General features: G+C 51.4%; 1 protein-coding gene and 1 pseudogene across 1 annotated transcript; both read left to right on the forward strand.

Moving 5' to 3' along the window:
- The first annotated feature begins 987 nt into the window (after positions 1-987).
- On the forward strand, positions 988-23,381 carry FCGBP (Fc gamma binding protein). Its single transcript, XM_074218950.1, has 20 exons — positions 988-1,026; positions 1,315-1,371; positions 8,714-9,063; positions 9,550-10,120; positions 10,453-11,057; positions 11,644-12,211; positions 12,586-13,178; positions 13,387-13,966; positions 14,331-14,530; positions 14,663-14,804; positions 15,113-15,441; positions 16,020-16,593; positions 16,769-17,376; positions 18,336-18,900; positions 19,204-19,775; positions 20,266-20,845; positions 21,338-21,537; positions 21,648-22,025; positions 22,781-23,049; positions 23,193-23,381. The coding sequence occupies exons 2-20, from the start codon at positions 1,317-1,319 to the stop codon at positions 23,200-23,202; spliced, it is 7,749 nt and encodes a 2,582-aa protein (XP_074075051.1). The 5' UTR covers positions 988-1,026; positions 1,315-1,316; the 3' UTR covers positions 23,203-23,381.
- LOC141510257 (IgGFc-binding protein-like) lies at positions 4,098-5,854 on the forward strand (annotated as a pseudogene).
- Positions 23,382-24,063: the final 682 nt, after the last annotated feature.

The following is a 24,063-nucleotide window of genomic DNA, read 5'->3' on the forward strand; positions in this document are numbered from 1 at the left end:
AACTCAGTTCAATTCTAATCAAAACCTATTTGGGATCAACTCTGATATGAAACACAAGTTAACTAACTTCTGCCCTCACAGAGCTTACATTCTGCTAAAGGGAAATGATAAGTAAATGCAAACAAAAATTACTGCCAGCCAATTTTAGGAGGGCACACTAAGTGGGGAAGTGAAGAGAGTTGACTTCTAAAGGAAGTTCTAGTTTCAAAGACATAGAGATGAAAGGAGAGGAAGAGGAGGAAGAAGAGGGGAGGGGAAGGGAGGGGAGGAGAAGACAGGGGAGGGGAGAGGGAATGAGAGAAAATGAGAAGAGAGGAGAGGGAGGAGGGATGAGAGAGAAGAGAAGAGGAGGGGGGATGAAAGAGAATGAGAGGAGAGAAGAGGGATGGGGAGGGAAGAGGAGAAGAGGATACAAGACAGAGTCCTGATTAAGGTCTATAAGGCCTGGGAAGGCGCCAGGACCCGGATATAGGGTGTCCGTATTGTTGCTGGCAGAAGCCAAAGAAACCTTGTGTTGGGGAAAAGGGCATAGGGCCAGCAGGTAAACAGAGCCTATCACCCACCTCAGCCTTTCTCCCACCTCAGCCCAGGACCCACCCAACTACCATCTGGCCTCCTGTTCTCTGGGCATCTTGTCCTCCATTCTCCAGCTGTCAACCTTTGGCATAGACTCTTAGTTCACTACCTTCCCTGAGGTAGCCCCCTTATCCCCTCAATCCCAATTACCCTCCACCCCATCCTTCCTAAAACCAAGGTGTGTGACTTGCCACCTCCCTCCAAACCCTTCCTCATTCCCACTCCTCCTCACCCTCCCACCCTGAACCTCAACTCTTGCCTTAGATTTCACCTCCATCCTGGAGTTTTTGCTCACCATCCCCCACCCCCTGGCTCTGCCCTGCCATTAACCTAGCATCCCCTTTCAGGAAATTGGCACCATCTCTGGGACAGCTGACCCAAGGTGTGGTCGCAGAGCTCCATTATAAAACCCAATCGATGGAGTTCCTAGGAAGCTCCGAGGACCTGAAGGTGAGATTGTCCTTATGCTCCCCTGGACCCTGTCTTCTGCTCTCCTTCAGGGAACCAGGCAACCCTTTTTCCACTTCTCCCTTCCCTCTGGGGTCAAAGCATCCATTGCCTGGCCCTACTGAAGCCCCAGGTCCAACTCTTCCCTTTCCTAGCTCGGCCTCCATCCTTCCCCCCAGAAGTTGGTTTATGGTGGCAGATACATCCGCAGCTCCAGAAAGAGAGGACTCTGGAAATGGCACTACTGCCATTGGAGTATAGTGAATAAGTGATTTTCATTTTCTCTTTCAGAAATGGGTGCCCAGGGGAGCTGGTGGTCGTTCTGGGCTGGAGTCACCTTCTTGCTGGGTGAGTATAAGCCTGGACTCCCAGGGTCAGTCCGTGTCTCCTCTTACTACCCTTCTCCCCATTCTCCCCGTGTCTGCCAACTGGGACATTTTCCTGTTTTGCTGTCCACCCTCCATGACCGTCTGATCGAATCTGCCAGGATTCTTGTCAAGGTGGCCTAGTTGTGAGACACCCTCCTTCCTTCCCCCCTTCTTTGCTCATGGAATCCTCCCCTGCCTAAGGCCTTGATAAAGGTTTGTACTGGTCTCTGCAAGAGGAAGTGCTACTCCTGTGTTCTAGGGGAAACTGAGGCACCATGCATGGATTTCCATTCAATACAGTAAGCATTTAGTAATCAGAGAATTGCAAAAGGCAAAGGATAAGGAAAGGTAGTATTCCAAATATGAGGGACCACCTGTGAAAATATACAGTCAGAACCTGGAATGTGTGATGGAGGGAAAAGGGTGAGGATATTGGGGACTAAAGAACCTGAAAAGGAAGCTGGAAGTCAGTGTGTGAGGAACTTGAAAGGCCAAAGAGAGGGATTTTTATCTTATCCTAGAGGCAACAAGGAGCTCCCGAAGCTTCCTGAGTAGAGGAGGGTTGGGATTAGACCTGAGCTTTAGAAATAGCTGCTTTGTATGGGCGGCTAAGTGGTGCAGTGGATAGAGCACCAGCCCTGGAGGCAGGAGGACCTGAGTTCAAATGTGACCTCAGACACTTAATCATTACCTAGCTGGTGGCCTTGGGCAAGTCACTTAACCCCATTGCCTTGCAAAATTTAGATATCTAGATAGATAGATAGATAGATAGATAGATAGATGGATGGATGGATGGAATGGATCTGCTTTGTAGATGGATGGTCCAGGAAGGGAGATGCTGGTGGTGGGAGATCATTTCAAAGCCTACTGAATAGTCTTGGAAAGAAGTGAGGAGGAGCTGGTCTGGGTTGGTGGGGGTGTGAATCTGGAGATTGAGGAGGCTGAGAAGTTATTAGAAAGGGGGGAAAGGGAAAGTGAAGGTGGAAGGAATCATGCCAGGGGTTCAAAGGTAGGAGGAGGGTACATTGGGGGCATAATCTTGGGTTCAGATTGGATGAGAATGACATTAAGAAGCCTATTGGATCTGCAAGGTGGAAATTTCAGCAGCTACTAATTGAGATAGGAAGAGAAAGAAAGGCAATATAGGTGGACTTGTGAGTCCTGTATGTTTACCTACACATGGATGTGAGCATACAGAGAGATCAGTTTTATTGCACATGGTGTATGTCATCTATTGACACACATGTATGTAAGAACACACACATCTGTTTAGACATTTGTGTTTGTCTACTGTACATGCTACAATTATATCCATGTGTGTCTGAAACCACACATGCAAGTGTTTGTTTACATTTATATATGTGATACATGGAATATGAATATGGCTGCACTCTATAATGTTTTACATTTATATATGTGATACATGGAACATGAATATGGCCATGCTCTATAATGTTTTGCATTTATGTATGTGATATATAGAGCATGAATGTGGTTTTAGTATATAATGGGCATACTATATAATGTTTATATGCATTTATATAATGCATATAAATGTAAATATATATTACGTCCATAGGGTGCATCTATATTGGTGCATATCGTGTGATGTATGCCTATAGGTGACTAGAGAGAGAGAGAGAGAGATGATAGTTGAAGCCATCCATGGGAGCTAATGCGGCCATTGAGAAGAGAACTGCAGGCTTAGGACAGAGCCTGGAGATGTCCCCAGAGGATGACTCCACCAAGGACTAAGACAGAAGGGTCAGGCAGGTCAGAGGAAAACCAAGGGAGGAAATTTCCAAAACTACAGAGAGGAGAGATTATCCAGAAGGAGGGAGAAGGATCAGCCCTGATAGAAGGGTCACCACTTATGGAGGGTTTCCAAGCCCCAAGAAAGGCCCCTTGGGTTTATCTGGAAGGAGATCATTGCCTAACTTCCAGAGAAAACTGCTTGAATCAGGTGAGTCAGGTGACTGCAGTGGGCTGAGAAGGGAGATGGAGAAACCGAGGCAGAGTGTAGACTGCTTTCTTTGGGGGGTTGACTGTGAAAGGGATAGAAAGGCACAGGATGATAATTTAGCAGGATGGTACGATCAGATGATGGTTTGTGGTTTTATTCTGTCTTGTTTTGTTCCGAAGAACAGGGAAATCGAGGCATGTTTATAAGCAGGAGGGAAGAAACCACTAGATGAAAAAAAAAATGAAAAATTGAGTAATAAGGACCAGGGACAACATGGAGTGCACTCTGAAGGCGCGAGCGATACAAAGACAAACAATAATCCCCCCAAAAAAAGTCTGTACTCAAGAGTTCAATTCTATTGTCCGTCACCCAACATTTATTATGCACCTACTATATACCAGGCCCCTATGTAAGCACTGGGGAGATAAAAACAGACAAAAGACAGTCCCTGCCCTCGAAGAGCTTCCAGTTTAACGGAAGAGACAACATGGAAGCCAGTCTGTACAAACAAGGTCTAGATAGGATAAATTGGAGTCAGGGAAGAAGCCCAGAGTCAGCTTTTGTTTGTGGCCCATCGAGGAGACCAGAGTCACTGGACTGGATGGGAGGAAATATGAGCAGATTGGAAAGGGAGGAAGCCCACTTCTACCTTTAAACCAGAGCTGCTGAAGTTTAGTGCCTGGAGGTGGGCAGGGGGACGGGGATAGTCCTGAGCTTGAGAAGATCTGCTCACTGAAGGGAGGATGGATAGGAGTGGGGAGAGACTGGAGGCCAGCAGATCCCCCAGCAGCTATTGCCGTAGGGGTGAAGCTTCGAGGGCCTGTGCCTGAGTCAGCATCAGAGGAGCAAAGAGCTGTAAAATCGGTGTTGGCCATAATAGGATAGGTGAGGTGAGAGATAGAGGCCGTTACTTAGGTCAGATCACCCTCTACGGTGTTAGGAAGAGGGTCTGTTTCAACTTCTGTCCAGTACTTGGTGAGTTTAAGGCTTCTGGTTGGCAGTTGGAGATTGGAGACTGGTGGCCTCCCTCAGTCTCTCCCCATGGGGTGACCCCAAACTTCTCTCCCACTCCCTAGGGCTAGCTCCCAGGGCCTCTGAAGGGTGGGGAAGCGAGGCTGGACAGGAATTCTTCACCGCCTTCCTGCAGAATTATGAACCTGGCTACAGTTCAGCCCACCTCTACCTCCTTCTCTCTAACCTTGCCAACAGCCCCTTCACTGTCACCATTCTAAGCCAGATGACCAAGACCTCCCAGACTGTCACCGTGGGTGCAGGACAGACAGTCACAGTCAATATCAGCAGCAAGGCTGAGATGACGGGCAGTGCCATGTTCCATCACACCGTGGTAATCGGCTCAGACCACGCCATCACGGTACAGGCGGTCAGTGCTAAGCCAAACACGGCCGAACTGACCATGGTCCACCCTGTGGAAATGCTGGGCACTAAATGCTTCGTGGTCACCCCACCAGGGACCTCAGTTAAGAATACCAAGGAGTTTGTAGTAGTAGCCAGTTCCTCTGGGGCCTCGGTCAGCATCCAGTTGAAGGGCTCAGTCACCTTCTGGGGTCAGTTCCACCCAGCAGGAAGTACCCTGGTTGTGGAGCTGGGGCCTTATGACGTGGCCCAGGTGCAGAGCACAGCCAACCTCTCAGGCTCTCGGCTGGCAGCCAGCAGCCCCGTGGCTGTGCTCTCTGGCCATAGCTGTGCCCAGAAGCATACATCCTGTAATCATGTGGTGGAACAGTTACTGCCTTGAGCTCCCTGGGCAGCCTCTTATGTGGTCCCTGCTGTGTCCTCCTAGACTCGCTATGATGTGGCCTATGTAGTCGCTGGGGAGACCACACAGTTGACCTTCAGTCATGGGGGCACTGCTGGCTCTCGGGGACTCCAGGCTGGTGATGTAGTTGAATTTGACATCTGCCCATCCTACCCACTCTACCTCTCAGCCAATGGTGGCATCCAGGTCCTGCTCTTTGGCACAGGGGCTGAGAGAGGGTCAGTGACTTACGATCCTTTCCTGACTATGGTTCCTCCTGTGGATAGCTATTGTTCATCCTATATAATCAGTGGGGTACCTGGGACTGAGGGCATTGCCCTACTGGTGGCAAAGACAGCTGCTGTTGGAGGCATCACTGTAGATGGTCACACTCTGGGGTCAAAGATCAAATGGGCATCTGTACCTGGCAGTGAGTTCTCCTATGCAGAGGTCAGTCTTGGGACAGATGGCAGGACACACAGTGCTAAGGCCGGAACTGCCTTTGGGTTGCTGACTCTTGGGTTAGCTCCTTCTGTGGGCTTTGGGACTGCAGCTGCATGTGGTCAGGATGAGTGATGATGGGATGTCACTGCCTAAAAAAGTCTCTCATTCCTTATTGGTTTTGGTGGGAAAGGGTCAAATTTATCAACCATCCTTCCTGTCCTCATCTCCTCAAGTCTTTGTCCATGGGTCCCTTTATCCTTCTTCATCATCAACTGGTGATGAACTTTTCTAGCCGTAACAGTTCATCAGATCACTTGGACTGAAAGAGGAAATTTGGCAAGCTGATCATAAATCTGACAGAGGGTGTGGTTGAGTAGTGATAGAGGATTTCAATTTTATAGACATTTACAAAAGCAGCTTCTTTTTAACCTGCCTTAATGATTATTTGATTTTTTTTTAGAAGGTAGAGAGGAATCAATAAGGCAGAATTTTATTTTGGATTGGATCCTTATCAGCCAGTGCTGGGCTAAGAATGACAGAAAACTGACCACTGTGATAGAAAAGGAGAGGAAAAGCCAGGTACATTCTGATGTGCAACATAGATTATATTTTATTTTTTTACATTTTTAAATTCAAATTTGATTTGAGATTTTTTTTGATATTATTTTCCACATATATATATTTGGTTTTTGCAAAGCAATGGGGTTAAGTAACTTGCCCAAGGTCACACAGCTAGGTAATATTGTCTGAGTTTAGATTTGAACTGAGGTCCTCCTGACTCCAGGGTCAGTGCTCTATCCTCCTGGCCACCTAGCTGCCTCCCAAGATTTCATTTTTTTTTAGGCTTATGCAAGGCAAACAGGGCTAAGTGGCTTGCCCAAGGCCACACAGCTAGGTCATTATTAAGTGCCTGAGACAGGATTTGAACCCAGGTACTCCTGACTCCAGGTCCGGTGCTTTATCCACTGTGCCACCTAGCCACCCCCAAGATATCATTTTAACCAAAGAGCCACCCTTTATGGTGCAAAATGAAAAAGAAGAAAAAAAAAAGCAAAACTGACACATTTGTCAGGTCAAATATTATACACAAGATTTTATACCTATCATTCCCCAACCTGGATTTTAAGAGAATAGATTCCAAAGAGGAAAGAGGAAAGACCAGGAGGGTTCTGTGGACTAAAATTCTGTAGGGGATGTCTGCCTAGAAGAGAAAGTTAAGAATGAAATTCTTTTTTTTTGTTGTTGTTTATTTGTTTGTTTTTTCCAGTCAATGGGGTTGAGGGACTTGCCCAAGGTCATATAGCTAGATAATTATTAAATGTCTGAGGACAGATTCGAACTCAGGTCTTCCTGACTCCAGGGCCGGTGCTCTATCCACTAAGAATGAAATTCTAAAGTCACAAAGGGATACAAAAATCCAGTGAGAAGAATATGAGTTATTTGAAGAGACTGATGACTATAGAGGGAAACAAGCTGAGACAAATGAAGAGAGTTAAAAAATAAAAGGCTTTTAAAAGGTTTTGGAAATTTTTTTAAGCTGAATTTAGGGGAAGAGAAAAATGAAAGGAAAGAACTGCTGCTTGGGATGGAGAGAAGCTCAAGAGATTAAATTGAATTCTCTTCTTGATCTATTTTTTGCTGCTAAGGAGAATAAGTCTTAGACTAGAAAGCGAGGATAGGAAATGGCCAACTGGAACTTGATAGCCCCGATAAGCAATGAGCTCAGCAGAGAATCTTCTTTCCTAGATGAATGTGTCCCTGCTAGAGCTGAGCGACAGAGCTGCTGAGCCATTGTTAGCTATCTCTGAAAGATGGCGCAGTTAGGTTCAGACCTGGATGAATAGTGCTGAGTGGTGTTCTGAAGTTATCTAGTGGTTCAGTGTCAGCTCTAGAGAAAGTCTTCCGAGGGGAATTCCAGGGATCTGTGTTTGACCTCATTTCAGTTTAACAGTTTTATCAATGGCTTCTATAAAGGCATGGATGGTCTTAGCAAATTCTCACATCACATTTGCAAAAGACAGCAGACTGGGGAGAATACGTACAGACAATTGAGTAGCAGCCAAAAACTAACACGTGATCATTAATTATCCCATTAAAAGGAGTTCATGTGAAGTCTTAATTTTGAGTGTTAAAAATCCCCACAGCAGGACAACAGTGTTGAGATCTGGTTGGATTAGCAGGATGTCTGAAAAAAAAGAGCTGAGAGTATAAGTGGACCGCAAGTTCAATGTGAGTCAACAGTGAGCTGTGGCAGCCAGGAAGGTTGGACTGCATTGATAGGGTAGAATGTTGGGCTGAACTGAATAAGATCACAATTAATAGGGATAAATGTAAGTGTCTAAGAAAATCTCCCATAAGTCCAAGAGGGTGATGGTCCGGTGAGATAGTTTTTCTGAGAAAGAGCTGGGGGTTTTAGTGGATCACAAGTTCAATGGGCATCAACAGTGAGATGCAACAGCCAGGCAGAGATCTGAGACAAACGAAGCTTCCAAGGATAAGGAGACGCTTCTCCTCTTCCCTTCTCAGATCATGTCTATGGTATAGTGGTCAGTCCTGGGTGTCATAGTTTTAGAAGGCCATTGAAAATCTGGAGAGTATCCAGAGAAGAGCAATCAGGATAGGGAATGGTCTCTGGTCCCTGCCATATAAAAATTGACCAGATGACCACTAAAATAGACTCAAGTTTCACACACGGGACTGTTTCTTTCTTTTTTGGGGGGTGGGGGGGGCAAGGCAATGGAGTTACGTGTCATGTCCAAGGCCACACAGCTAGGTCATTATTAAGTGTCTGAGACAGGATTTGAACCCAGGTACTCCTGACTCCAGGGCCGGTGCTCTATCCACTGCGCCACCTAGCTGCCCCCACGGGACTGTTCCTGGTTTATTTTTATCTTTGTAATCTCAGCCTTTGTACAGTGCCTGGTATGGGGCTTACTTGATGCTTGTAGAACTAATTTTAGTTTTCTCCTTTCCCAACTGTTTCTTGCCTCACTCCTCAGCTGCCCTTCCCACTTCTTCTTATCCCCAGACCCCCTCCCCCAGATTTCTCCCCTGCCCCCTCCCCTCTATCTCCTTGCCATCTCTTCCCCTCCAATAGCCTCGATTCTCCCCAAAATGAAAATAAATAATTGTCATTATTTTCCTCCTCTCTCTTCCTAGTCCCCGTGTCCACCATAGAGACACCTTGCTCCAAGGTCAAGTGTGGGACCAAGGAGCGTTGTCAAGTGGTGGATGGGAAAGCAGTATGCTTAGCTGCCTCAACAGCAACATGCCGGGCCCTCGGGGACCCCCACTACACCACCTTTGATGGCCGGCACTATGACTTCATGGGTACGTGTTCCTACACCTTGTCCGAGTTTTGTGGCTTTGATGAAACCCTGCCCGCCTTCAGTGTGGAGACCAAGAATGAACATCGGAACAACAAGAAGGTGTCCTATGTGGGCCTGGTGACTGTCAGCGCCTACAGTCAAGTGGTTTCCTTGGCTCGAGGGGAGTATGGCTTTGCCAGGGTAAGTTGAGCTCCTGGGGTAGAAGGTGGGAAGGGCTGGTCAGGGTCCTGTGTCAGACATCCTACCCATGATCTGCTCCTTGAATCCAACCCTTGGTTGATTCAAGAAAAGAGAGGGAGAAGGAAAATAGAAAGGTCTTTGATTTAGAGAGGAAAGGAGACCTACTCGCTCCTTTTATAGAAAAGGAAACTGAGACCAGAGAAGAATTTTTCCAAAGTCACAGGAGCAGATAGTAGAACCAGGTCCTCTGTCTAAGGAGGGTAGACATGGTTCCTTCTCTAGGCTGTCCTTGGGGGAAGCCCCTGAACATCTTGGGCCTCACTGTACAAACTTGAGTTCATAATTCCTGAGGGGACCTTGGCTCAAGGAAAGGGGGAGAGTTCTCCTGAAGGGGCTTCCTGGAGGAGAGGAGCCTTGAGCTTTGATTGGGAGAAGACAAGCCGAGGGAATCCATGGAGCCGACCTGTGCCCCTCTTCCCTCCATAGATCAACAACCAGAAGTCTCGGCTGCCAGTGTCCCTGCAAGGTGGGAAGCTGAAGGTGTTCCAGAGCGGGTTCCAAGGTGTGATAGAGATGGACTTTGGTCTCCGAGTCTCCTACAACTGGGACAGCCAGCTGATTCTGACGCTGCCGGCCCGCTTCCAGAATGAGGTCTGCGGGCTCTGTGGGAACTACAACGGGGATCCCTCAGATGACTTCCTCACCCGAGATGAGACAGAGGCCGCGGATAGTGAAGAGTTTGGCGAGAGCTGGAAGGTTGACGATGGTGACCTGTACTGTTCTAATGACTGCCCAGGAGGGTGTCCGACCTGCACCCCGGGCCAGACCCAGCACTACGAGGGTGACAAGGTCTGTGGCATGCTGACCAACCCAGAAGGCCTCTTTGCCTCCTGTCATGATGTCCTGGACCCCCAGGCTTTCCTCAAAGACTGCGTTTATGACTTGTGCGCCACCAATGGAGATCGACCCAGCCTGTGTCGGGCCCTGGATTCCTATGCCACGGCCTGTAGGGAGCAAGGGGTCTCCATTGGAGACTGGAGAACACCTTCTAGCTGTCGTGAGTGTCTGGGGAACAGAGGAGAGAACTCCAGAGGGGCGGGATCCTTGGGGGGCTGGGGGCCGGCAGCAGGAGACAGGGAAGGCCAGCAGTAGAGCTAATGACATTCTCTTGCCTGCATGTCTGTGCCTACACTTCCCTAGTACCAAGCTCCCTAGGAGCAGACCAGGGTGCCGGAGACCCCAAGGGGTCTGGCTTGGAAAGTGGATTGGAGGACCTATCCCCTCACCTTGCCCCCTCAGCTCCAGTTTAGGGGGAGGGAAGGAAACAGATATTAAAGAAAGCATCTGCAATGACAGCTCACTAATACCCTCCCTGTCTTCTCTTGGCAGCAATGACCTGCCCTCCCAACAGTGTCTACTCCCCCTGTGGCAGTGCCTGCCCTCTCTCCTGTTTCCAAGCTTCGGGCCCCTCAGATTGCGACTCCCGGCCATGTGTGGAGGGCTGTGTGTGCAAGCAGGGGTATCTGCTAAGCGGGGACAAATGTGTGCTTGCCTCAGACTGTGGATGCCAGTACCAGGGCATCGTGCTGGGCCCTGGGGAGGAGGTCTGGGGAGACGGCATGTGCCGGCAGAAGTGTGTGTGCAACAAGCAGACTCAGCAGGTGAAGTGCCAAGACACAGGGGGCTGTCCCTCAGGGGAGCGCTGCCAGGTACAGAACGGGATCCAAGGATGCTACGCAGACCGTTATGGGACCTGCCAGGCCTCTGGGGACCCCCACTACATCACCTTTGACAAGAAGCGCTTTGACTTCATGGGCACCTGTGTCTACCTGCTGGCAGGATCCTGTGGCCAGAATTTAGCCCTGCCCACCTTCCAGGTCCTTGTGGAGAATGAACACAGAGGCAGCCAGGTGGTGTCCTACACCAGGGCTGTACGTGTCCAAACCCTAGGAGTGGAGGTGGCTATTCGCAGGGAGCATCCTGGCAGAGTCCTGGTGAGTGGTGGGGCTTGGGGCAGGGGGAAAGGGCAGCCCTCATCTTCACAAGGAGCTCAGATGTTGGAGTCATAGGAGGAAGAGCCATGGTTTTAGGTGACTGAAGAGTGAAGCCTGGCGGGGGGCTGGGGGACGGGAGATGGAGAGACAACTCCCAACTACCTAAGGAGCTGAGAAGAAGGAGGGGTCATGGGAGAATCATAGTCTTAGGTGACTGAAGAGTAAAGCCTGGCTGGGGTGAGGGTGGGGGGACCTTGGGTTGTGTCCAGGTGGTGTAGTTTGCTCAAAGGCTAGATACACCGGTTCATTCATTCATTCATTCATCCTTTTGTTCATTGATTCATTTGTTAATTCATTTGTTTGTTGGTTTGTTCATTCATTCATTCAACAAGTATCTTTTATTTGTCAGACTCATGCTAGATGCTAGAGTTTAAATAAAATAATAATAATAATAATAAAAAGGCCAACCCCCCCTCCCCCTGCTATTGGGGAGTTTACATTGAAGTGGTCTGGAAGGATCCAGAAAGAACAGGAGTCAATTCTGACTTCAGTGGCCTCATATCTCTTTCCCTTCCCCCATATCTAGGTGGATGGGGTGCTCCAGTACCTGCCCTACCAAGCAGCTGGGGGTCAAGTTCAGATTTTCCAACGCGGGTATGATGCCGTGGTTCGGACTGACTTTGGCCTGACGGTCTCTTATGACTGGAATGCCCTGGTGAAAGTCCAGGTTCCAATCAGCTATGCCAATGCCCTCTGCGGTCTCTGTGGGAACTTCAACGAGGATCCTACGGATGACTTCACCCTCCGAGATGGGACCCTCACTACCAATGCCTTGGCCTTTGGGAAGGACTGGCAGGAGGAGAGTCTCCCTGGCTGTGGAGCTGTTTCTCCAGGAGAGTGCCCACAGTTGGATGACCTGCTAGCCCAGCAGTTACAGAGCAAGAAGGAGTGTGGGCTCCTCATGGACCCCACGGGGCCCTTCCGGGACTGCCAGGCCAAGGTGGACCCTGAGGGCTACTTCCGTGACTGTGTGTATGACAGATGTCTGTTGCCTGGTCAGCCCAGTGTGGGCTGTGACAACCTGGCCGCCTATGTAGCTGCCTGCCATGCCGCTGAGGCCACTGTCCACTCCTGGAGGAGCGAGAAGTTCTGCCGTAAGTAAATAACTCTAGGGAAAGAGGAAAAGGAGGGAGACCAGGGGAACCAGTGGGGTTAATGGAAAAGTACTAGCTCTAATCATCTGGATTCAAATCCTGCCTCAGACACTTGATACTGTATGAAATCAGCCAAGTCACTTCCTGGGCTTCAGTGTCTTTCTCTGTGAATGAGGGCTCTTCTACTGCCCCCTCTATGATTCAGTGAACCCCAGTTCTGAAAGAGAAAAATGATCCCCACCATCCACATAGTCACAGACACAAAGTTTCTAAGGGACAAGAGATATGATCCAAGAGGATTTGGACCCCCAAATTCAGAGACAGAGAGGAGTGAAAGGCTTGGGCCTTGGTTAACCACTTCTTTCTTCCCCTAGCTCTGACCTGCCCTGCTCACAGTCACTTTGAGGAATGCTCCCGAGGCTGCCAAGTTTCCTGCAATGACGTCTCCATCCCTGGCGGCTGTGGCTCAGAATGCCAGGAAGCCTGTGTCTGCGATCATGGATTTGCTCTCAATGGCAAAGACTGCATCCCCCTCGCCCAGTGTGGGTGTCAGTACCACGGAGTGTATTATAGTGTGGGCCAGTCCTTCTACCCGGGCCCTGACTGTGACTCATTCTGCCAATGCGGGGAGGGAGGCATTGTTACCTGCTCGCCCTCCACCTGTGGGCCCCATGAAAAGTGTCAGGTGGCCAATGGTGCCCTGGGCTGTGTGGTTGTGGGCTCAGCCACCTGCTCAGCATCTGGGGACCCCCACTACACCACTTTTGATGGGAAGAAATTCGACTTCATGGGCACCTGTGTATATACCTTGGTCCGTACCTGTAGTTCTCAGCCTGGCTTGGAGGACTTTGAAGTCCTGGTGGAGAATGTGGCCTGGGGCAATGGGGCTGTCAGTGTCACAAAGGTAGTGACCGTCCATGTGTTTGGTATCACCTTGGTGCTGGAGCAAAGGCTATGGAAGGTCAAGGTGAGAAGGGGAGGGGAGGGCAAAGGGCTGGATTCCTTGGCTTGGGGCTAGGGCCGCAGGACATCTCTCCTCGTGGTTGGGTCCCCCATGTTGTCCCAAGGTCAGCCTCTGCCACCGAGGTACCTTTCTTCTGGGCAGTAATATAGAATATGAAATGAGAGTCCTCTAGTCAATCAGCAAACCCCAAGGCTTTCTTCCCTCACCCCAGGTGGATGGCGTGGTCCTGAACTTCCCCGTGGTCCTGCTCGAAGGCCGTGTCCGAGCCTACCAGCATGGAAACGATGTTGTGATCGAGACCGACTTTGGTCTGCGGGTGACCTATGACCTCGTCTACCATGTCCGGGTCAAAGTCCCTGGCAATTATTATAGCAAACTCTGCGGCCTATGTGGAAACTACAATGGGAAACCCGAGGATGACTTCCAGAACCCCGATGGTCAACCGGTCAGTAACCCCACAGCCTTCGGAGACTCATGGGAGGTAGCTGTCCCAGGCTCTCCCTGCCTCCCTGTCTGTAACCCCACCTGCCCCCCCGAGCCCGAGTGCAAGCCCGAGACGGCCGAAACCTATGAGCAGGAGCGCTACTGCGGCTTCCTCACCAGTCCCCAGGGGCCCCTGGCCGCCTGCCATGCCCTGGTCGATCCCAGCAGCTACTTCAAGGACTGTGTCTTTGACCTCTGCATGGGTGGGGGCAGCGACGACATCCTGTGTAACAGCATTCAGGCCTACGTGTCTGCCTGCCAAGCGGCTGGTGGAACTGTCCAGCCTTGGAGGAGTGACAAGTTCTGTCGTGAGTGACCTGGGCAAGGGGAGGATGGGCCATCTGGAGGACTCAGGAAGGGCACTGAGGGACAAGGCGGAGGCTAACGGTCAGAGGTGGAGAACTGAGGGACAGAGAAGAGAGAAACTGAGGGACAGAGGGAGGGAGGGAGGATAATGGACAGAGAGAAGGGACAGCTAAGCTACAGGAAGGGACACTGAGGCACAAGAGAGATGAGAGACATGAGCAACAGAAAGACGTGAGAGAGAGACCACAGCCCTGTTTCTTCATTCCTTGGGCTTGGCGGGGGGACATTGGTATGAGGAGCCCAGGTGAGGCCTGGCTATTTCCCTCCCACCTCTCAGTTCTGATCTATCTCCTTCACCGTCCCCAGCTCTGAAGTGTCCCCCCAACAGTCACTATGAGGTGTGTGCCGACACCTGTTCACTGGCCTGTGCGGCTCTCAGCGAGCCCTCCAATTGTCCGGACACCTGCTCGGAGGGTTGCCAGTGTGATGTGGGCTTCGTCACGGATGGCCAGGCTTGCATACCTGTCCAGGACTGCGGCTGCTATGTGGATGGCAGATATTATGAGGTAGCCCCCCCCCCCCCGCTGCTGCCAGAGATGCTCCCCCTTACCCTTCTTGCCCTCCTATCAGCTGCCTCTGGGCTAAGGGAGCCCAAGCAGGAATAGAAGGTGAAATCCCCATTCCTTCATCCTCCACAGCCCAACCAGTCTGTGCTCCTCAACAACTGTACTCAGCAATGTACGTGCCATCCTGGGCAAGGCCTGCTCTGCCAGGACCACAAGTGTGGTGCTGGCCAGGTATGTGAGCCTTCAGAAGGCCTCCTGAACTGTGTGACCAAAGGTAAGCCTGCCACTTTGCCTGCAGGGAGGGAGGGAAGGAAGGAGGAATTCACCAGACTCCCAGGAAAGTCCAGGGTGTACATGGGGTACTTGGCATCATGAGGGCTGGAGGCTAGACCCTGAAATCTGAGGGGCAGAGAGGGACTCTCAGATACCAGATTAGACTGGGGTGCCAGAGGTAGTGGAACCGAATAGTTAGAGGGAAAAGAAACCTAGGGAGCTCTGGAGGAAAGACCAGAGAGTGTGGAGAGGTGCCTGGGTCTCTGTCCTCAGTCTCCTCTCCCTCTCTCCTTTGTCCCCCCCCGCCAGATCCATGCCAAGGCGTGACCTGTCTGGAAAAGGAGACCTGCCAAGTGCAGAATGGCCAAGGCGTCTGTGTCCCCAACTACCACGACACTTGCTGGCTGTGGGGTGACCCCCACTATCACTCCTTCGACGGCTGGAACTTTGACTTCCAGGGCACTTGCTCCTATGTCCTGGCAGCCAAGTGCGGGGGCCCCTCCAGTCTCCCTGACTTCATTGTCACCACCAAGAATGAGAACAGGGGAAACCCCTCTGTTTCCTTTGTGCGGATGGTCACTATCTCTGTCCATGGCACCAACATCTCGATCCACAAAGGCGAGATTGGCAAAGTGCGGGTGAGTATCCGGCAGCCAGCCCTGCTGGCTCTATGAGCTGGGGGCAGAGCAGTGGTCAGAGACCTCTGTCAACCAGTGGAATCAGTTCAGGGACATAGAGACTATGTCCCAGACTGGACTTGTGAGTTTACAAGAGCGGAGTTCATGTCTCAATTTGGGCTGAATAACTGTGTCCCCACGAGAGGATCATAAGGCCTGTCTGAGCCTCTCACCCCTCATCTGTCAAATGGGGGCAATGCTACTTGTGGGGCCTTGTGGGATTGTTAGGAGGTTCAGATTAAGAGTCCTCTATAAATGTCAGCTAAGACCAGGGTCCTGTGGACAGAAGCCATGTGTGGAGGAAGGTCCTGGAGTCCCAAAAAAGCTAAAAAAGACTTAGAAATCACTGAATCCCACTCCTTCATTTTATAAAGAAACTGAGGTTGAGGAGGTAGAATTTGAACCCAAGTTTTTCTGACTCCAGGCCTAGCATTCTTCGCCTCCCAAGCTTGCCTCCTTGGGGTAGGGAATGAGGACGTGGGAAGGTCTGGGCTTGGCCAGGAAGCCTGCTGCCCACCTGATGTCTCCTCCCCCTATAGGTGAATGGTGTGTTAACCACTCTTCCAGTGAGTATGGCTGAAGGGCGCCTCTTGGTGTCCCAAGGCCCTGGCAAAGCTGTTCTGAAGACTGACTTTGGCCTTATCGTCACTTATGACTGGGACTGGAGGGTGGAGGTGACGCTACCCAGCAGCTACCATGGAGCCGTGTGTGGACTGTGCGGAAACTTTGACCGCAATCCTAACAACGACATGGTCTTTCCCAATGGCTCACTGGCAAACTCCATTCCCAGCTGGGGTGGCAGCTGGCGGGTTCCCGAGTGGGACCCATTCTGTTGGGATGAGTGCCGAGGGAACTGCCCAGTCTGTGAGGAGGACAAAAAAGAGCAGTATGGGGGCCCCAACTTCTGTGGACCTCTGGCCCCTGGCACCAATGGTCCCTTCTCCGCCTGCCATGCCCACATCAAGCCTGATGACTTCTTCACTGGCTGTGTCCTAGATGTCTGCCTTGGGGGAGGCTCTCAGGATATCCTCTGCCAAGCCCTGGCCTCTTATGCAGCTGCTTGCCAGGCTGCTGGCATCACCATTGGGGACTGGAGGACCCAAGCCAACTGCCGTAAGTGTGAGGGAGGCACTGCCCCTGGGTCCCCAACAGACCTTGTTCTCTGTAGGTACCAGACCCTCTACCCCATGCCTATCTCTCCAGTCTCTCCTACATTATGCCCCTCTAGCTCTCGCCTTTATGTATATCAAACTTCCCCTCCAGCGCCATTTCTGTGTCTCTCTTATAGCATATCCCTGTGGGGCAAATAGTCATTATGAGTTGTGTGGTCCGGCCTGCCCACCTAGCTGCCCAGGTCCAAACCCCACCCCACCGTGCTCTGCAAACTGCTCCGAGGGATGCCAGTGCGATGACGGCTTCATCCTGAGTGGCAGCGTCTGTGTGGCCCGTGAGGGCGGCTGTGGGTGCTGGGCGAACGGAACCTACCATGAGCCTGGGACTGAGTTCTGGGCCGACGGTAGCTGCTCATCCTTGTGCCGTTGTGAACCTAACCAAAGTCAACTGCTCTGCTCCCCATCAAGCTGCGGGCCTGGCCAGGAGTGTGCCATCCTGCCCAGCGGCCACCTCGGTTGCCGCCCCGTCAGCAGCGCCACGTGTGAGGCTTCTGGTGACCCCCACTACATGACCCTGGATGGCAGGCGCTTTGATTTCCAGGGTGCCTGTGAATATCTCCTGAGTGGGACCTGCACCGAACCCAGGCCCGGATTGGAAGCCTTCTTTGTCACCGTGGTCAACACCCGCCGTGGGATCCCGGGAGTCTCATTCACCCGGGATGTCACACTGCATGTCTATGGCCACAGTTTCACCCTCAGCAACTCCTTCCCCCGCAAGATGAAGGTCAGTGAGACTCAGAGGGTGCCAACCTGAGTGCCTGAGGGTGCTGAGGTACCAATCACTTAGGGCCCAAATAGAGAGACTTTAATCTAAAAGCTGGACCCTCCCTGACTCCAACGGCTATCAGAGGCATTTTTTTTTGTCTTTCACTTTCATTGTTGCAAAAACTCTCCCCTGAATCAGCTCAGCAATTAGTCTTAGAATTAGATGACATGAGAGCGCTAGGTGGTGCACTGGCCCTGGAGTCAGGAGTACCTGAGTTCAAGTCCAGCCTCAGATGCTTAATGATTACCTAGCTGTGTGATCTTGGGCAAGTCACTTAACCCCTCTGCCTTGCAAAAAAAAAAAAAAGAATTAGATGACATGAGGGGTCAATCACCCCATCCGTAATTAGCCACCAGCAGCCAGACTGGAAGCCAGGTCTGCCAGCTGCCTCACTCGCTATTACAGGGTCAAAGGTAAGGAGCACAGAGCATGTCAATAGATAGCAAAGAAGACTTAGTAGTAACTCCCCTTATAGAAGGGGTGTAGATCAGAAAAGTTTCGTGGAGAAGGTACCCCTTGAGGTGAGCCTTGGAGGAAGGTGGGAATTTTAAGAAATAATAGATAAGGGATAATCAGGATTGCTCCACACCCATTCACAGAGCCCAGACTTCTGAATCTCTAATGTTGCTCTCCTGTTAACCTGTCGCTCTCTTCTTTCACCTGCTCACACTCATCCTCCCACCCTGACCACACTGACCCTCCCCCACTAAGCCCCTCCAGCTTGCCCCACTGCCCTCCAAACACCAACCAGCAAAGCTCACCTTTATTCTTTACACTCTCCACTGACCTCACACTGACCAATCATTTTGACCATCCCCCATGGACCACCATCATCCCTTAATCTGCCAGCCCACGCCCATCAGAAGGGTGGTCATCTTTCTTTCTCACATCCTTTCCTTCCCTTTCCTTTCTCTCAGGTGGATGATAAGCTGGTAGATCTGCCCTTCCTCTTGGACACACGTCTCCAGGCATACCTCAGTGGTTCAGATGTGGTGATAAAAACAACTTTCGGTCTGGCTCTGACCTTTAACGGGGACTGCTTGGTCCACCTGAAGGTGCCCTCTTCGTATGCGAACGCTTTGTGTGGGCTTTGTGGGGATTATAATGGGGACCCTGCAAATGACCTCACTCCCAAAGGTGGTCAGCCAGGCAACGATCCCGTGGCCTTTGGAGACAGCTGGAAAGTAGGAGATACTCCAGAATGTGACACGTGTTCTGGGGACTGCTCAGATACCTGCACTGAGCAGGAACAGGCTCAGTTTGGTGGTCCTGAGGCATGTGGGCTTATTTCAGCAACTAATGGACCCTTTGCTTCTTGCCATGGCCTTGTGGATCCCACTCCCTTCTTCAAAAACTGCTTGCTGGATGCCTGCCAAGCCCAGGGCCATCCCAGTGTCCTCTGTCCTGCTCTGGCCACCTATGCAGCTGCCTGCCAGGCTGCTGGTGCCCAACTGGATGAGTGGAGGCACCCAGACATCTGCCGTAAGAGTCCCCTCCTGCCACCCACTTTTTCACTGGACACTTCCCCAGAGCCCACCCCTCTTTTCCTTCTCAATATTTTCTTCAGCCCCTGGCTCTCTTGATTCCCACGTCGCCCCCCACCACACACACACACCTCAAATCCCCTGATCTACTCTCTCCATCTGTCACCCCCGACTCCCTTGTTCCTTCTCTGTCTCTCACCGATGCCCCTTCCCCTCCTCTTCCTGCTCTCTCCGTCCTCCTCCTCCCTCTCTTCTCCCTCCCCCATCCCCCTCCTCTAACTATCTTCTTTCCCCTCCACAGCCCTTTCCTGCCCTCCCAACAGTCACTATGAGCTCTGTGGTGACTCCTGCCCCAGATCCTGCCCAGATCTCTCACCTCCTCAAGGCTGTGTGTCTACCTGTCGTGAAGGCTGCGTGTGTGATGGTGGGTTCGTTCTCAGTGGGGACACCTGTGTGCCCCTCGGCCAATGCGGCTGTATCCACGATGGTTACTATTACCCCCTGGGGCAAACCTTCTTCCCTGGGTCGAAATGTGAGCTACGCTGTGAATGTGGCCCTGGTGGGGTGGTCACTTGCCAGGAGGGCTCTCCCTGTGGTCCTTATGAGGAGTGCCGCCTGGAGGCTGGTGTCCAGGCCTGCTACCCCACAGGCTGTGGCCGCTGTATGCTGTCCAGTAGCATTCACTATGTGACCTATGATGGCCGGGCCTTTGATTTCCATGGTTCCTGCTCCTATGTGCTCACGCGAGTCTGCCAGCCCTTGCCTGGTTATGAGGACTTTGCCATCATCCTGGAGAAAGATGCCAATGGAGACCTAGAACGCCTGCTGGTGACGGTGGATGACCAGATTGTGGTTCTGGGCCGAGGTCTGAAGGTGAGGGACCCACAGGGCTGTCAAGGTAGAAGCCTGAATCAGGGGAAGAGGAAGAAGAGGCAAGGTTCTCCTCCTAAGTGAAAGGGGAACCCAAGGCACAAGTGATGCACAAACACTTCAAGAAAACAGGTAGACAGGAATGGCCAGAGTTCTTTGTGAGCTGAAAAGAGGTCACCCATGTAATACAATAGATTTGGAAGACAAGGGCCCTGGACTCAAATCCCAGGGTCACCTGTGGGCCTGGTCACCCCTTTGCTTCCTTTCCTCCCACAGGAGATAAGACTAGATCCTTCCCTGTTCTAAAACTTTGACTCCAGGACCCCTAGGAACCATTTCCCCAGGAACCAGGAAGGCTCCCTGAGCAAAAAGCAGTGATTTAGTCAATAGTCCACCCCCAGCCCGGTAGTTTCTCCAGGTGGGATTGACTGGGAAAGGCTCCAGAGGAGGGGAGCAGGGTTGAATGGCCCCCATGGGGCATCTGTGCCTGCAGATCACTGTGGATGGGGAGTTGGTGGTCCTGCCCATGGCTGCTGGCGCAGTGAGGCTGACCTCGGAGGGCCGGAATGTGATCCTGCAGACAGCACGGGGGCTGAGATTACTTTTTGATGGAAATGACCACTTGCTGCTGTCTGTGCCCAGCCCCTACCACAATCACCTCTGCGGGCTCTGTGGGGACTTCAGTGGCAATTGGAATGATGACTTCCGCCTTCCAGATGGCACCCTGACATCAGACGTAAACACTTTTGGGGCAGCTTGGCGTGTGCCAGGGTCCCCCAAGGATCGGCCCTGTGGGGAGGGGGAAGTGGCAGGTTGTTGCCCCAAGTGTTCTGCAGAGGAGACGGCTCCCTATGAGAGTCTTCAGGCCTGTGGCCAGCTCCTAGACTCCCAGGGTCCCTTTGCTGTCTGCCATGCAGTGCTGAGCCCCTCTGAGTATTTCCGCCAATGTGTTTACGACATGTGTGCCAACCGAGGGAACACCAGCTCCTTGTGTCGCAGCCTGGGCACCTACACCACAGACTGCCAGGCCGCTGGGGTCACTCTGAAGCCTTGGAGGAGTGATAGCTTCTGTCGTGAGTGACTGTGGACAGGGGTCTGGAGCGGGGGGGAGGAAGGAAAGTAGAGATGCCAGGCAGGATCTTTGGTGAGACAGGAGGTACCCAAATCACTAGCATCTTCTGATAGTGAAAATAATTGGTAATCAGATGTAATGTTCTTAGAAAATGTAAAGAAGGTTACCTAAGGGCAGCTAGGTGGTACAGTGGATAGAGCAATTGGCCCTGGAGTCAGGAGGACCTGAGTTCAAATCCGGCCTCAGATACTAAATAATTACCTAGCTGTGTGGCCTTGGACAAGTCACTTAACCCCATTTGTCTTGCAAAAACCTTTTAAAAAAAGGTTACCTAAGGTGGAAAGGCAGGGCTGGAGAGCAGTGTATCTGAAAAGGCTCTGGGGGTTTCAGTGGACCACAAGCTCAACATGAGTCAGCAATATGATGAGGCAGGTCAAAAGAGCTCCCGGGGTCCTAGGGAGACCTCACCTGTCCCCATGTTTCTCTCCTTCAGCACTCAGCTGCCCAGCTCACAGTCACTATTCAATCTGTGTTCACGGGTGTGAGGCCTCCTGCTCTGGGCTCTCTGGCCTGGGGGGCTGCACCACCCGCTGCTTCGAGGGCTGTGCTTGTGATCCAGGGTTCCTGCTATCCCAGGGGGTCTGTGTGCCTCTCCAGGACTGCGGCTGTGTTTACCAGGGCAACTACCTCCCGGTAAGGCTTGTGACGCCTTGGTCCTGGGAGGGGACAGGATGCCTAAGAAGAAGGCCCACAGACCTGGGGGCCCTTGATGGCTGGTCTGAGCCCTTGTCCATCTGCTACAGGGCAACTCATCCTGGTTGTCTGTGGACTGCTCTGAACGGTGCACCTGTGCTCCAGGGGGCAAGCTGAGCTGCCAGGCCATGAGCTGCCCTGCGGGCAGCGCATGCCACACCCATGGAGGAGTCCGGAACTGCCAGGGCCCTGTCGGCATCTGCTCTCTCTTAACCCACCTCAACACTTATGATGGGCTGGAGGCCCCAGCCGGCTCTCCTGGCATCTATGAGCTCTCGGCCCCCTGCTCCGAGGCATCACCAAATGGCGCCTGGTTCCGTGTGCTGGCTGACTTCTGGCCTTGCTCCAAGGATTCCAAGACTGTGAGCCGGGCCCATGTCTTCTTCCAAGACGGTCTGGTCACTCTGACACCAACTGGAGCTGTCTGGGTGAGGCCTCTGCTGCTGTGTCCTGGGCTTTCTCTCTTTGTTTTCCCTGGTTTTTCACCTCTCTGCCTCTCAGAGGGTCCATCCTCCCCCATCTTCTTCTATTTATCTAGATTTGCATGTATATTTTGCTGTCTCAGTCATTAGTCTTTTTTTGTTTTTTGCAAGGCAGTAGGGTTAAGTGACTTACCCAAGGTCACACAGCTAGGCAATCATTAAGTGTCTGAGGTCAGATTTGAACTCAAGTCCTTCTAACTCCGGGGCCAGTGCTCCATCCACTGTGCCACCCAAGCTGCCCCAGCAGTTAGTCTTTATATAGATTACAAGGTTTGCTTGGCAGATAATTATCTCATCTGGACCCCACAATAACCTATGTGGTAGCTGTTATTATTAGACCCATTTTACAGATGAGGAAACTGAGGCAGACAGAAGTGACTTGCCAAGGGTCGCACAGCTGGGGTGTCTGATGAAGGATCTGAACTCAAGTCTTCTTGACTCTTGGCCCAGGACCCTATCCATTGCATCACCCTAACTTCCTCTATGTCTCCTACCTGGGCCTTAGGAGGTTAGAACAGATGACTCCTGAGATCCCTTCCAGCTAGAGGTTTGTGGTTTGCCTTTTAAACCAGTGTCCCCATGTCTCTATACACTAGGGTCTCTGTCTCTCACCCTTTCTGTTCACCAGATTCTGCCTTCATTTCTCTGGTTCTCTGCCTCAGTTTCTCAACCCCTCCCTTTCCCTCACCTCTGACTCTCAGGTGAATGGACAACAGATAACCTTGCCAGCTAACGTGCTCAAGTCTGTGTCCATACATAAGACTGCTGATGGATCCCTCCAAGTGGATCAGGAAGGAGGAGTGCACGTTCAACTCAGCCCAGCTGGGAAACTGGACATGAGGGTCAATGAGGCCCTCGCTGGGAAGCTGTGCGGAGCCTGTGGGAACTTTGATGGGGATCAGACCAATGATGTGCAGAATTCCAAAGAGAAAGCCCTGGAGGGCTGGGAAGCCAAGGACTTCTCCCCATGGTGAGGGGTTGAGACACTGGGGTCCCTGGAAACCAAGGCTAGACGCCAGGGTCTCTGAGAGGAGCAGGATTGGGGGTCCTGGGAAACCTAAAAAGGGGGTTACACTTTGCTTAAGTTACTGACAGATGGTGTCTTTCTTCCAGTTCTGTCTGATTCATGGACCTCCCTGCATCATTGTGAACTACATCAGCACCCATGGGACATCATCACACCCCTAAGATGGTGGTTATACCTCGTGGCTGAGGGAGGACAGAGACAACAGATCTCCTTCTCCCAATTAATCAGTAACACCATTTCTGAGAAATGTCAATAAATCTTTAAACACAGTCTGTAACAAGTGCCCGAGTCAATGTGTGTTTCCTCTACCCTAAGGCGAGGAATAAGCTTAGAGGGGGCATTTCTGACCCATGATTATTTTATCCCTGCACCCTATCTCCTGGTCCTTACCCAGGGCTAGGGAAATTCAGGGGGAGAAACTGTCTGAGCAAACTTCCAGAGGAGACCTCATCTTATGACCCACTTGCCCTTCTGGGGTCTGCTTTTCCATTAGTCTGCCTGGGAGGAGAGAGATAAGACTCTGGGAACCTGGACTATGTCCCCTTCTCTATTATTATTGATTCTCTATCAATTCATTTGCCTCAGGAGCTGTGATTCTAATTACAACTCTGCCTTCACCATGTCCCAGAAGTCATTTAGTCCTCCATAGCAGAAACATTTCTCACCCACCCCCTGGCACACTCATACCGTGTTGGTGGAGCTGTGATTTGGTCCAACCAGTCAACAAATATTTAGGTCTTATTATTTACCAGACCCCGTGCTGAGTGAGGATATAAAGGACAAAAACAGTTCCTGCCCTCAGGCAGCTCACACTCTAGTGCAGTGGACAGACAAATGACCATGAACATACAAGGTATATACGGGATAAATTCGAATGAATCTCAAGAAGGAAGAATTAAGGAGGATGGAGAAAGGTTTCTACTAGATTGGCTTTTAGCTGGAACCTGAAGGAAATGA

Source organism: Macrotis lagotis, chromosome 1 (genome assembly GCF_037893015.1).
Source record: "Macrotis lagotis isolate mMagLag1 chromosome 1, bilby.v1.9.chrom.fasta, whole genome shotgun sequence".
Taxonomy (NCBI): domain Eukaryota; kingdom Metazoa; phylum Chordata; class Mammalia; order Peramelemorphia; family Peramelidae; genus Macrotis; species Macrotis lagotis.